The sequence below is a fragment of the Tyto alba genome, unplaced genomic scaffold, assembly GCF_018691265.1.
Source record: "Tyto alba isolate M040663 unplaced genomic scaffold, T.alba_DEE_v4.0 Super-Scaffold_9, whole genome shotgun sequence".
Classification (NCBI taxonomy): Eukaryota; Metazoa; Chordata; class Aves; order Strigiformes; family Tytonidae; genus Tyto; species Tyto alba.
Window position 1 is genome coordinate 38015279 of NW_024881330.1, and position 14440 is coordinate 38029718.

Below are 14440 nucleotides of genomic sequence, written 5' to 3' on the forward strand. Positions count from 1 at the left end.
GTATTTTAAAACCACATTTCCAGTTCACTCCACAACATTAAGAGGCCCAGCTTCTGTGTTTTAGTGTACTACCCCCGCCTCAGCTTTTAAATAAGAGACTCATCTCTAATTAAATGCAAAGCTGCTTTTATGAAATTGATTGAAAAATGTTCTCCTAGTACTCAGACTGACTTTTATCTGAATATAAAAGTCACTTTATCAGAGTTAATCCTTTTAGTATGCACTTGTTCTACAAGAATAATTTTCTTTCATTTGGTCAAGACAAAGGAATTCAGGAATTTCTGTAAACTAACCCTCCCATCGCTTTGTTGCATTTTTGTTAACACATTGGCAACATTCCTTTCAGTTTGAATTGGATTAAGCACATAGAAATTTAGTGAGTTGTAAATCAGACAGGATTCCAGCTACCTTTTTGCTATTGTTAAAAGCAAAAAATCTAGCAAAGAATAAATCTAAATAAAACCAGAGGTAGCCTCCTGGAAGTAATGAAATCTCCCTGCGTTCCCTCAGGTAGTTAATGGGAAGACTGGCAGAATGACAGATGCTTTTCCAGACTTTCAAGAAGAAGTCATGCTAATGCTAACCCTTGTTGGAGAATGGCTCAGAGACAAGGGTCCTGAGCCCACCGAGCAGCTGTACGATCAGAGCCTGTTCTAGGGGCTGATGCTGCCTCGCTGATGCTGGGCCTCACTAGGGTTTGCCTGCAGCTGCTCGCAGCTGCCGATACAGGAGGAATGTCAAGGATGCTTCAGCCCTGTGTACCGTGGTGTGTCGAAAACAGGTTAAGGGGAATTAGGAATAGTGGTCTGAGAAACCCAGTGTTATGGTAGCAGTGGTCTGAGAAACATTGTGTTACGGTACTGTTGTGTATCGAAAACAAGTCAAGAGGAATTAGAAATAGTAGCATGGGAAACTTAGTGTTATGAGAAGCTTGTGCTGTAAGCTAACTGCAAGTAGGTGGACCGTGCGAATACGACCTTTAGAGCTTAAGCCAATCAGCTAGTGACTAGTAGGCATAATAATTATCATTGTCTGTATAAATATATGTACCCTGGACCAATAAAGAGACACATTGATTGATGCTCTATCACCCACATTGAACCCGTCTCGGCGTGTCGTTCGTCCGCGGCTCCGCAAACCCCGACACATTCTTTCCTTCACAAAGAACTGTCAGGATGCTACGCGGTGGAAAAACATGAGTTGCTGCAAATATTTAAGCCGCTCACTTCTATTCATCTGAATGGGATTACCTTCTACTGCTATAGGTTTTGATAGAAGAGCAGTCCCACCAATTAGCTAAAAAGCAAGCACAAAAAGATGAAATACCTAATTAATTTTGGATGCAAACTCAAATTTAATGGAGGAACTGGAGTATTACATTCGAGCATCTGTTGAAAAGGCAGAAAAAATAACTACTTGGAATATAATGGAGTAATTTAATTTGAATACTAATTAGTATACAGTTTTACTACTAATGTGATCCTCTGAATGTACTTGTTAATTCTAATCAGAGTTAATATTTATTTCAACTTAGCTCTTTTTGTGAGGAAATAATTGCACAAAATGGCACTTCAATAAAAGTAAAATTGAATAGCAAAAAAGCCAAAGTGCGAGAGGAAAGTAGGTGTAAGAGAAAGACTGCTAGATTCCTGCATGTAGTCATCCAACTTATCAGATGTGCAAATGCTACGGGTTCCTCCAGTTCCCATTTCTGCTTCGCTTCATCCACCCAAGGGAGACCTTTGTGTCCTTCCTGTTGCTAGAAATTTTCAAGTCATTTTAATATATATAAAAAAGCAACTATGCTACATTCTCATATAAATAAGCTTCTGCAACAAGGGAGTGTGCTCATCTTTAATATAACCAGAAATAAATGAAAATGTTATTTGTCTGAAAAATACCAATGTTATTAAGAAAGGTCTCATTTTTGAGCTTTCAACAACAAACTGCTTTCCTCTAGTATTTGACAACACAACACAGTGAGATTAATAAGACACCATTGCTTCAGCCCAGTTGGTAAGCAGGAACTTTAGCTCGTGATTTCACTTCTAGCAATATTTGATATTCTCTGTTTTAATATTACAAGAGTCCTTTGCCACATGCCAGTGGAACAGTAAAGAATCAGATGGGACATCAGGAATCTTTTGAACCTAATACACCTTCCAAATTCAAACCTAACTCTCAATCCCTAGATCATGGGACTGCTTACTTAATTTTTTTAAAAAAATACAAGTCAAAATTGCTTTAAAAAATCCCTGTTAAGATGGTGCTGAAAATTACACCTTTGTGCAAAGAAATCTAGAAAAGATGTGAAATTTAATGAGGCCAACATATAAAAAAAAAAAAAAGTTACAAACCCAAATCAAAATAAACCACTACAGTTTCTAAAGACAGAATGGGTGATCGATGCTCTACAGTTTACCACGGAGGTTACCAGGTGCTGTATGCTGAACGATATGTTAGAAATGATTCAGCGGGTGAATGTGCAATGCATTTGTTACGTCTGTTCATAGGGGGCCAAACCCACTTCCATTACTAACACAAAAAGCTGTGAATTTTCAGCTTCTAATAACACCATTAAACTTGTAAGCTGCACCTCTGAAACTGCACCTGGGGTTCTCATATCCTCCCACTCTGATATTAAAAATATTCTGCGCATCAGCTGTTATTATGCATGTAAAAATGACACAAAGAGAAGCTTTCTCCACAGGCTTATGCTGACACCAACGCCCTTAGTCATTTTAACCCTTGTGCAATATGAAGATTTTTGTCCAGACAACCGTAGTCACTGAGAAAACCAGAACTTCAATGGCTGAGACCATTTAAGCTGTGTGCACTCCAGCAAGTTTTCTAGAAATGAATTTGTGAAAGATTAACAGTGTGAAAATAACCACCTTTTCACACTGTTATTCCCAATAATATCTTCAGTGGAATTACAAAAAGCTGTCTTTGAACCAATATTAAACTTTTGACAGTCTGCAGCTGTGTTCAGAACTAACTTTTGTTAGCCTGTTTCCACAGTCAGTCCCTGTTCCTCAAGGCTATAACTTGTCAGTAAAACTCTGGTCTTAAATTAAGCATCGAGGGGGATTCTTAATTTGGGATCACTCTTTAACTTTCTGCTCCAGCTTGCTGGTCTTGGCACAGAACTAGTATGAGTTCATCGGCCAATGCCAGTTTAGTGAAATTGAAGTTATTATAAATATAGAAAATATTCTAAATAGCTTTCAATATAATGGTAAAAATACCAGAAATTGAAGCAAAAGCAAACAAGCAGTCTGCCAAAGTAAGCCAAACCAACTTAATCTGCCTCCCCAGCAGAGTGACAAAGCCTGTGGCTAATGGGACCACGGCACACGTGACATAGCTTGTCGTCGCCGACACTGCCCTTCTATACGATCCACCCGACACTACCATAAACAAAATCACGCATCCCACTTCATCTGATCACCTTCGTGGACGCAAACCAAAGCATCTAAATTAGGAGAGAGGCTGCGCTGTGTTCCTTCTTTTCAGGGAAGAGAAGGGCAACTTCAAAGAATAACTTGAATGGCCTTCTGTCTTTCCCTTAATTATCGACTATGAAATTAGCCTTAGGCAACTACTCTCTAGGTTAAGCCTCTGAAGTTAGGAAAGATGAACCTGGGCCACAGTGTAGGCAAAGCTACTGCAGTATGGGTGCAAAAATGATGGAAACCATTCCCAGAGGAGCTAGCAAGGGTTGACAGGATATACTAAATACCATTCTTCAGGTCTCTTCCAGATCTTGAACTCACTCATTCATAGAATTTTCACTGTTGACCTGAATGTTTTTGAGAGCAAGCTTATTAAATTTGCAGATGACAGAGAGCCAATCAAGACTGCAAGTTTATGGAAGGACACGACTGGTATTCAATCTTGACCAAATGAAAAAAAAAAAAATGGGTTGAAGAAATCACAGTGTGCTCAGATAAAGGCGAGTGCAGATCATCCCACTCAGGAAGGATGAACACACTGAGGGGATAGATAAAAGTTCTGCAGAAAATGATCTGGGGGTGCAGGGGATGGGCAAACCAAACAGGAGTGGAGAATATTGCATTGCCACAAAAATTTCAACAAGCCTGATGCAGACCCAGGGCAAGGCAGAGGGAAGGGACACACCAAATGGGGACAGGAGTATGCTCCAGCTGGGCTGCCAGATGTCTGCAAGTCCTATGGAAATATCCAGTATTCACTCAAATACTACTACTATGGGTAGGAAAAAAGGATGTATCTGGGTATGTGCCAGAGAAATGACACATGCCAAAACCAATATGTAAAAAGCAGTTACTAAGGATGTAACAAATAAAAAGACATTTTCCCTGTCTATAGAAATAACCCCGCTTTTTATACCATGCAACTTCCTCAGGTAAGAGGAAAAGCTAAACTCTTGTGTTTGTCTTGATCATGAACCTGTACAAGTAAATGTTTTCTGTGTTCTTACGGTGCTTTCGAAGTACAAGCATCTTATGCCTTTGAGGATCCTTATTTTCTCTTTTGTACAAGAACATGGGAAAAGTATCCTCTGCTGTTCAGGCTGTTCAGCTCTGCCAGTGTTAGCTGGCTGTGCCCCAGAGCCGCACTCTGTGCCGTGTGGTTAGCCCAGCAGAGTGCCTTGCTGGAGTACCTGTGTGATTTCATCCTCTTTTCATAGTATCCAGGAAACTAAACTAACTCTGATTTTTGTGATCTTCCTTCTCCCTCTGGTTTTATGAGTGCCCCTCTTCGTGGTAAATCCAGCTATCAGTAACGCTTCTTCCTTGCTATACAGCACCCTGAAAATGATAATATTGTGTAAAACACATTAAGTGTGAAAAGAATCATCAGAACTGTATTAATGCTCCCTAAATTTGAATAAATTCTGATGTGTAGTCTATATTAAAGGCTGTACCTGCCCGGATAAAGAAGCCACAGTACACAGGGCTTACAGAGGTGAACTATGGCACCTCATGATTTCATATGATGCCTTTAAGAGCAACAGCACCATGGTGCTCAAAGAACTCCGTGGTTCACAAGGAAATCAACTTAATTCAAACAAAGTGCTTCAAATGAACACTTTGGTGTTGCTATACCTCTATAACAAAAATAAATAAAAGCCTATTTCCTGTGCTACAAGCTCTTAACTTGCAGCAAGACAAGGCAGCAGACTGAATAGGCAGGACAGAAGACACAGAACGTGTATTCTTTCTGTAAGAAATGTATTTGGATGGAAAATATGTGACTTGTGCCATAATTCAAAGGCTTTGTATATCATCCTGAGGTGGGATTCTTCCTCATTAACTAGTACAAGAAACTGTCAGCTGGCTAATGTTAGTAACTTCTGTATTTATTAAAAATTGTAATTTGTGTCCTGGAAGCATAACACTTACAGAATCAGTCACTGTATTTCAGATCCCTTAAAGGTGTTTATGTAACATTAATTAGAGATCAAAAATAATTTGATCATTAGCAAGGGAAAATGGTGGTTATGTTATTTAAGGATATACTGGCTCAGACTGAGCGCTAACACAACCTTAAACAACCAGTTTCAACTAGTTGGATGGAAAGTACATAGAGCTGATAGGAACCACGAAACACATTATCAATAATCTTTATTTATAGCTTGACCTTGTAGGATTGAAATTTACACTACGTATATGCAGTGAAAGTAAAATTCTGGGCTTTTTTTTTTTTTTTTTTGTACAAAACACGGTACGTTGTTCATAAATTCAATTTTAGATTGAGTAAAAGTCCATCCTACACGAGTACAGAAAACTAATTCGTTAGCAGTAGGAAAGAACCGAAAGTAAGTTTTGAAAAGTGAATGGGGGAGGGAAATCCTGACTCCTGTGAAGCTGGTGGAGTACTGGCAGTAACTTAAATGCACCGTTAATTTAATGTAAGCAGGCCAAATACGAGTAAATTGTCAAAGAATGTGGAAGAAAACCTGATATACCTTAGTAACTGGGGGAAAAAAAAAAAAAGGCTGAGTATGTTATTTTACTTTGAATGATAATGTACTTATATTTTGAATTATTGCATAGGTACATTATAAAATCATACTGTGAATGCTTGTGACATTTTTATTTCAAGAAATGAGAGAAAAACAGCTGAAGAAGGCTTTTAAGATGAGACAGTTGATTCAGTGTCCTCTTCTCATGTGTCCATGTGCCCTTGTGGTTATCCATGAGACGATGTGGGATTGCAGTTCTTCAAAAGAATGAGATGCATGTTAACTTTGTAGCTCAGAGTAAAACGGCCATCAGTTCACATCCATAAAAGTTCTTGCTTCTACCACTTCAAACAGATTAAAACCCTCCATACAAACCACCTATTCTTTCCAAATGGGTTCCTCCAAAGCAGTGTCATTGCCTATAAATAACCGTTATCATGTGAAATCTAAACCCTTCTGCCAGTAAGCAAGCACTTAGAAGAACAATGTATTATGCAAAATTAAGTCATATGAATCATTTTGCAAAATCTGATTTTAAGTGGGAACAGGCACTTCATATATTATTCAAAGAACAGAAACGTTCCCTTACCTATCACGCTATATTTAGGACTTTTTTGATGATGGAGAAATAAAAGAGATGAAAGGATGGAAAAAAGCAGCTGCAGGGAGAGACAAAGGGAGGCTTGGTCCTGAAAAACGAAGCAAAGTTTAGCTCCAAGTGTCCCAGCTAATGGGTCGTACATAGCTATGGACCAGATCACCTCATGAATTATTCTATTTCTTCCTTAAAGTCCAATTCCCCCAACTGTGTGGTTTGCCAGGAACCTGATTTTTTACCTCAACAAAAATTATATGGTTTTACCTCTTCATCTTGCCGAAATCCCAACCCTCCACGCTCTAAAAAAAAAAAAAATGAACAGCAGGGATTCAAATGCAAATACGAACTCCTCCGTACGGCGCTTTTGAAAGGCAATATGCGTCTTAAACCATCCCGTCCCTCCGCGTTCGATTTTCGAGCAGCCGCCGAAGCCGGCCGTTCAAGGCCAGGCCGTACCGACCGGTGCCGGGCCTCCCGCGCCCGCCGCCCCCTCAGCCAGGCTCCCCGGCCCCTCAGGGCGCAGGCGGGGGGGGGGGGGGGGGGGGGGCGGGCCGAGGGCTGACGGAAAACGCCGGTACCGACCCAACCTCAACCCCCCCCGCGGGCCTCGCCGCGGGCGGCACGTGCTCGGCCCGCCGGGCGGCCCGGAGTGGCGGGGGGTGGTGGTGGTGGTGGTGGATGGGGGGGGGGGGGGAAGGACAGACGGACGGAAGGCGGGAGGGAAGGAGGTACCACCTCCCGCCCTTGCGCGGGCAGCGCTGCCGGCCGCGGGGCGTGGCGTGGCGTGGCACCGCCCTCCCAACCGTCTGTGTGTGTATGTGTGTGTGTGTGTGACACACACCACACCACACCCCCCCGCCGGCCTGAGCCCTTGGCCTCGCCGCCGCCGCCGAAGGCGCGAAAAGGAGGGGCGCATGCGCCGGGGCGCGGCGCGCGGGGCCCGCTGGCGCCGCCGAGCCGCCCTGCCGCGCGCACGGGCGGGAGGGAGAGGAGTGGGTCGTTACGTGATGACGCTCTGCGTGTCGCCCGTCGCGCGACCCACGCAGAGTCCGTCGGGCTCGTGCCTCCTCCTGGGCCAGCGCGCTCGGGGCTGTTCCGAGTGGGGGCGGGCGGGGCGAAGGCTTCCTCCCTCCTCCTCCTCCTCCTCCTCCTCCTCTCCCTCCTCCTCTCCTCTCCTTTCCCTCCTCCTCCTCCCCGGGTCCCCTCTCCGAGGGCCCGGCCCCTTCCCCCCGGCGGAGCGGGGCCGTGCGGCGGCGCCTCCTCCTCCCCCTCCTTCTCCTCCTCCTCCTCCTCCTCCTCCTCCTCCCGGCCGTGCCGGACAATAGGGGCGAGCGCGGCGTGTGTCTCACCCAAAGCGTCCCCCCACCCCCCCTCCCCGGCCGGCCTCGCCTCCATGCGCGGCGCCGGGCAGCGGGGCTGACAGCGGCTCCCGCCGGCGGCAGCAGCGAGGCCGAGGGAGCGGCGGCGGCCGCGGGCTGCGGGCCGGGACTCGCCGCCTCGGGCGCTGACAGAGCCGTCCCGCTTCGCCGCCGCCTTCCTTCCCCCCCCCCCCTCCCCCTCCCTCCCCCCCCCGCCCCGCCTCGCTCCCGGCGGCGGTTCCCGCCAGGCTTTGGCGGCGGCGGAGGACAAAGGCCCGGGGCCCGGCGCGGCCCGGCCCGGCCCCCCGGGGGGTGCGGGGGCGGTGAGGAGGCGCCGGGCCCCCGCGGGGTTTCGCCTCGGGTTTCCCCCCCGCCGCCCCGCTGCGGCGAGCCCTGCGCGGGCAGGTGCGGCGGCGGGCGAGGCCGCTGCCCTGCGGCGGGTCGGCGCACGGAGGCTTCTTCAATGGAAGTATGTTACCAGCTGCCGGTGCTGCCGCTGGACAGGCCGGTGCCGCAGCACGTCCTCAGCCGCAGAGGGGCCATCAGCTTCAGCTCCAGCTCCGCGCTCTTCGGCTGCCCCAACCCCCGGCAACTCTCGCAGGTAGGCACCGCCACCGGGCCCGCCGCCTCCCGCCTCTCCGCGCCGGCGGCGGGGAAGGTCCCGCCGGTTCCCGGCCCGGCCGGGGCCTGCCTTTGGGCTCGGCGGGGAGCTGGGGGTACCGGCGCGGTGCGGCGGGGCCGGGCCGGCGGCGGAGCGGCCCCCGGGGGGCGGCGGCCTCCCCGGCCGAGTGCCGGTGGCGAGAAAATACAACGATTTATAGGGTTTTGGCTAGTTGTGTCGAGGTTGCCTTTTCAGCGCTGCTTGTAACGGGAGGGGTGAGCTCCTTGGGGGTTGATTTCCAGAGCCAGTGAATGATTTGCGTCTCCTGCAGTTTTTAAACCCGGGCTGTTTTCTGGCTCTTTAGCCTGGGCTTTCTTTGAAGGGTCTGAGTTTCCTGTGGGGTTGCCAAAAGCTGCAGTGACTTTACTGAAATCGTGAACATGCACTGCAGCGTTTTATTTGGGATGCTAAGCTGTTTGTCCCTCCAACTACTAAGTCTTGGCAATCTCTCTAGGAAGAGACAAAGATCCTTGGCTTTTTCGTTTCCACGGTATTGTTCCTTGCCCACATTACATCAGTCACAAGATGAACTATACTGTATTTTGTTTCGTCTGTTCGTGTTGGAAATACTACAAAAAGGGTCATTATAACTGTCGGGACAAAAGGGAGGTTTTTCTTGTGAAGACTGTCCTAAATTTCTGAATATGCGTTCGTATGGTTTCCCAGCAAACAGTGATAAGATTCTGGCAGAATTCTCTAGAGAGAATTTGGGATTATATTGGAAAGGATGTGTTTTGGTGGGAAGTCAGCCGGTTTTGGCTTCTAGGGATTTCCTATAATGGCTAGATTGAAAGGTCTGCTTCAGTGCTCTGAAGTATGTTGTCCTTAGAGAAGATGTTGTCTTTGCTCTTTACCTGTGTAGTGGTCACTTTTTGTTGTTTATATTTTTGGGGTATCTTATTAAGTTATTCTGCTTTTTCATGACTTGCTCTGCTTCATATATGCAAATATAGAAAATACAGAGCTTTGTCCTGGGTTGGGTAGCAGTGAAGGTCTGTATGCATGTGTGAGTATTAGGCATGTGGATGTTTGGGAAGCAAGAAACAACAAAATACCTTGTTAATGACCATGAATTGGAATGCATGTGGAAATAATTATTAGTAAGCAAATTGAGATGAACATATGTTGACAACCTTCCCTTCCCTGAGTATATATGTAATAACTGACAAAACCCCTTGTTTTGATGACAAATTAGTTTTCTGTGTAACAGCTGGGTTAGCATCTTTTCCATTTGTACCACTTGATCTGAGTCGTACTTGGTGGTAGCGAATTTTCCATACATAGAAGTATTCTCAAAAGTCCAGCCTGATTTAGCACATTTTGTCCTTTGCAAGTAAGAGTCTTTCTTGTTTGAAGCCTTCATGGTTTTGTGGGAAAAAGAACAGGCAAATGGTCAAGGCGATTTATTTTATTTATTCCTTGTCTGTGCGGTCTCCAAAGCAGGTGACACATGAAGGGTATGCAGGTTTATCAAATTAAATGCAGTATTGACACTTAAGTATTTTTTTTTCCCCAACTTCCAAGCTTCTCAATGGATGCCTTGTTTTCTGACCAATATGCTGCAGCTATATTAGAGTGACTCACAGGGAGAGGTGCTTGAATAACTTGTAAAAAAAGTGAAAACTATTATGTATGTTTGACCAAGTAGTATTTTCTTTGATTAAACCAGAAAAATAAGTTTAAATATTAAAAAGGGAATTAGCAAAGACTTCCTCATTTAAATATCCTAATATTGGCCAGCAGATTAGAGTACATCTATGTTTTACTATCTTTATCTTTTTTTTTTTTTTTTTTTTTTCACTTTTCCTGAAGTCTCCTGCAGACAGATGTGAATGTCTGCCAGACCTGCAATCACAGGCTGGTGTAAATGATAGACTAAGAAGCATCACCAGTAAGATTAATGATTCTGTGTAACTTCTGAACTTAATTTCACCTTGAAAGTCTTTCTGTAAGACTCCTAATATTCCAGTTCCATTGCTGTTCAAAGAGGTCTGAACCCTTACCAGTCGATCATTTTCAGTCTTCTGCTCAGGCCAACTTTGAGCAATAGGAGTAAAACTGAAGACGTGTATTAGCAAACTCAAGAAGCTGGTACGTATAGCCAGCATTTTATGGTTAATACACGGTTGGCAGATTTTCTTAAAAAACGTAAGGTCTTGAAAATTGAATTCCTGCTTCTAGATTAAAAGTGAAATAATCGAGGTATAAGACATTTTAGGCTTATCCTTTCAACACGAGAGTGGTGAGGCGCTGGCCCAGGGTGCCCAGAGCAGCTGTGGCTGCCCCCTCCCTGGAAGGGTTCCAGGCCAGGTTGGACGGGGCTGGGAGCCCCCTGGGCTGGGGGAAGGGGGCCCTGCCCGGGGCAGGGGGGTGGGACTGGATGGGCTTTGAGGTCCCTTCCAACCCAAACAGTTCTGTGATGATTCCATGATGATGGAAGTATTTTACATGGGAAACACAGGTGAGACAAATGTATGCTACATTAGATATAGCATTTAATTGTGACAATGCTAAGCAGGCAAATATTTATCTCTTTTAATATATTAAGTGAAATTTCAGCTTAATGTTTTGTTAAAGTTTCACTAAATGGGCTCAAAATGAACAGTGTGTTGCTTTTTTAAAGCTTAAACAAAGCCGTGCTGGAAATAACCTCGAGAATTCTGGTCTACTCTCAGCCCCAGGAAGGATAAATTGTACTTACAGTATTATTAACAGATGTTTGTCTAATCTGTTTGCTTAATCTGTTTTCTAAGATACAGTCTTACGAGATGCGGTGAGCTGACATAACTCATTATTTTTGAAGGTTAAAGTCCTGATATTGGACATGTATTATTACTACTTCCTTTATGCCATCTCTGATGCTTGTCAGGTGTTTGCTGATTCAGTTCACTAAAACAGCAGAAAAATAGCACAGGCAGGAAACTGGGTAGCTGCCTGCCATCTCTCTGAATAAAATGAATTTAGTGAAGTTTGTCAGAATGGATTTAAGGGAAAAAATGGTACCACTAGGCTTTTGAAACCCATAAAAGCCTCAAATAGTAGAAATTTTGCAATTTCACTAGACAACTTAACTGTTCTTAATAATGCTTAACTGTTCTTGTCATAAGAAAGTTCTTTCCTAATACTGAATTCAGATCTTGTGGTGATTTACACCTACTACTAGCCCCAGTAACTGTAGAGGAAAAACTTACTCCTTTTCTCTTTGCAGTTTTCTTTTACCTATGAATTATTTCCCTGTAGTTTTCGTTAATTTCAAACTATTAACAACAAAAATAGTAACAGTGACATCTGTTACCTGGAGGTTATTTGCAATATTTATTGTTCATCTCCAGTCAAGTGAAAAGGTGGTATCGTATGGGTTTATAATATTGAGTTAATAATTGTCTTTGAACATTAAATAATTTTAAATGCTAGTGCTAAAAGCTGTTTTTAGGGGCACTTGAATGGGTGACTTGAAATTACTAGGACATGTCACACTAGTGAGATTGAATTTAGGTTTACTGTGAGATCGAGTGGCTGTTAAGTAGTACATTGGACCATACATTTAGGGTGTTCATTCCAAATGTTACAAAATGATGGTTTTTAAATTAAAGCTGAGCTTTCAGAGGACAATTTTGGATTCTTTGTCTCATTCGTTTTTTTTTTTTTTTTTTTTTAAATTGTGTTCTTAATAGTAGCAAAAAAGCTTCTAAAACTGTATTTTAGTGTGAAAATTTAGTCTTTTTTTTTTAATGAATAAAGGTTTATAATGAAAACCACTTCACAGACATAGCTGTGAGTACTTTTAGATTGTGTCCTGCGTTGCACTCCCTCCAAAAGTTGAACTGATGTAAACATATCACAAATAAGTAAAAAAACTTTGGCCTGACCTGCTATTTTTGACTCATTTCTGTCTCTCTACCTTGTAACTGGTTCTGCACTCTGTTTAGTGCCTCCAAAAATGCACCAGTGGTATCTAGTAGCAGTGAATAGAGGTAAAGATAGAGTTTTGGACTTTCTGTCCTTAAATGTTTGAAACTGATGATGGTAAAGAAAGATGTCTCCTAAGGATCAAATTGCATGAAGAGGGAATGGAGAAAATAATAGAAGACTCCATTTGAATCTCAGAAATGTAGGCAGTAAGTCTCTACCTTGAAGTACTGAGTATTACTGCGTACCAGGTAGTACCACGTACTGCTACCTGGTGTTTGATAATCTAGTTCATGATTCCTCTTTATTGCATCTCCATTTCATGCATTTAAGCAATGTAGCATCATACTTTTTGACTCTGTGTGATGCACACCTGAACAGATCGTGCACATGGAATCCTCGATTTGACTTGGAGGATGTAGTGGGGGAAAAAGGTCACTAAGAGCAGCTAGAAGTAAACTGCACGGGCGGATTCTTCAGTGAAAGGCTCATGCTTCCTCTGAAAGATGTATTCCCCAAATTCACGAAAGTGCTTTGGCCGCGTTTTGCCGTGTAAGTTCTTGTTTCAGTGTTTGTCACCTGATGGGATTCAAAATGTTTTGCTCTGCATGTACCATTACAAGTTACAAGACAGTTGAGAGGTGTATCTTTATGGTCTGAGCACAGGCATGGGTCTTCTATCCCACGGTTGCACCTTTTTGCTGGGAGAAGTGTTGGCGTGACCTATTTTTCTCTTGCAGCTGCTCATTTCTGCTCCGGCATTTTCCTCTTAGTTGTGTCAACTTCTTTTTTTTTTTTTTTTGGATAAGGTTATTTTTCAGCCCTGGCTGACTCATAGTACAGTTTCACAAATGATTGTGCCTGTTAGTAAGGAGGAAGCACAATGCTAGACCAGGAGTAACAAGCAGTGGGGGGAGAGAAGGAATGCCTTAAGTTGGCCCAGCTATTGTATGTGGAACCCTCCCCTAAACCTCTTTATTTCCTCATCCACTGTTTTTCATAACTTTTCTTTTATACCTTTCTAATCCTCTCCATCAGTGTTTCTCAATTGCTTTCTCTTTTATTGGCTTTCTCCTGCCGATTCCTGTATCTCTGCTGCATGAATAATTAACAAGTTAAAATAATGAAATAACTTTCATGCTGTGATTCCTAGCCTCTGGAATTAATTCTGTGTGTTGCTGCTATGCTTGCCATTCCCTTCATCTTGTATTTATTGTGTCTGGTTGCTGAGATTGCATCTATTCATATGAGAGTCAGAGACTGACTGACTCTATGCACAGCACAGACAAGTTCTGATTGGGAATTTCATGCACTACAGTAATTTTATGTGGCAGTTCATTTTTAAAATGCTCTCTGAGTTTTATGACCAATTACCTTTTTCATATGTTGTAGTGTAAAGCAATATTGGTACTTTCATTCTGCAAAAGGTCATAGCAGCTTATTTCATGGCCTGTAATTGCCTGTGTAAGATCTAAGCAGAATAATAGTTTAAAATCCCCATTAATTAGATTGTCTTAAATCACCAGAAGTCAATTCTTCTTTGTCCAGATTGTGTAATAGTATGTTTTGTGCTTTGTATGAACCTAAATTTTTCTGATGCTATCTTTAAAGAGAAACTGTTTTGAAAAGAGATTGCAACTGTGTGCCCCTTAAGTTGTGAAATACTGAATTTTAACCACAAAATGATTTTACAAGGAATTGGCATTAGTATATGAATATTCTATATGAGCTAATAATGTAGAAATGCAATGCAAATACAGATTGTTGGGTTTAGAAATGTTTTGTATGGTATGTCTGTTTCAGCATCTTTTCTTTAAAAAAAACCTCTTTATTTGTGTCATGGTTTAACCCCAGCCATCAGTTAAGCACCACACAGCTGCTTACCAGTGGGATGGGGAGGAACATTGGAAAAAAAAAAGTAAAACTCCTGGGTTGAGAGAAGAATGGTTTAATAACCAACATAA

General features: G+C 43.4%; 2 protein-coding genes across 6 annotated transcripts in view; one reads left to right on the forward strand and one right to left on the reverse strand.

Annotated features, from left to right (window-relative positions):
- PDE7A (phosphodiesterase 7A) overlaps positions 1-14440 on the forward strand; it is a 95049-nt gene that overhangs the window by 7856 nt on the left and 72753 nt on the right. Inside the window, exon 2 of one of the 2 annotated variants that reach the window (XM_032996185.2) lies at positions 7972-8507. In XM_032996185.2, coding sequence (XP_032852076.2) covers positions 8370-8507 — 138 coding nt within the window. In that variant the 5' untranslated portion in view covers positions 7972-8369. Of the gene's footprint in view, positions 1-7971; positions 8508-14440 lie in introns of those variants that run through there. The other variant, XM_042786164.1, reaches the window with a different exon arrangement.
- LOC116962441 (protein FAM9A-like) lies at positions 6063-8496 on the reverse strand. Of its 4 annotated transcripts, none has more exons than XR_004407613.2 (4): positions 8385-8496; positions 6813-6847; positions 6540-6639; positions 6063-6207 (listed from the first exon to the last, which is right to left on the reverse strand). XR_004407613.2 is itself a non-coding variant. In XM_042786166.1 (4 exons), exons 1-4 carry the CDS (start codon positions 7941-7943, stop codon positions 6140-6142), a joined length of 564 nt encoding a protein of 187 aa, XP_042642100.1. In that variant the 5' UTR covers positions 7944-7974; the 3' UTR covers positions 6063-6139. The 4 variants fall into 4 exon arrangements, 3 of the variants coding, with proteins under 3 accessions (XP_042642100.1, XP_042642099.1, XP_042642101.1); XM_042786166.1 differs by lacking the exon at positions 8385-8496 and adding an exon at positions 7553-7974 and having other exon boundaries at positions 6540-6609; XM_042786165.1 differs by lacking the exon at positions 8385-8496 and adding an exon at positions 7553-7974.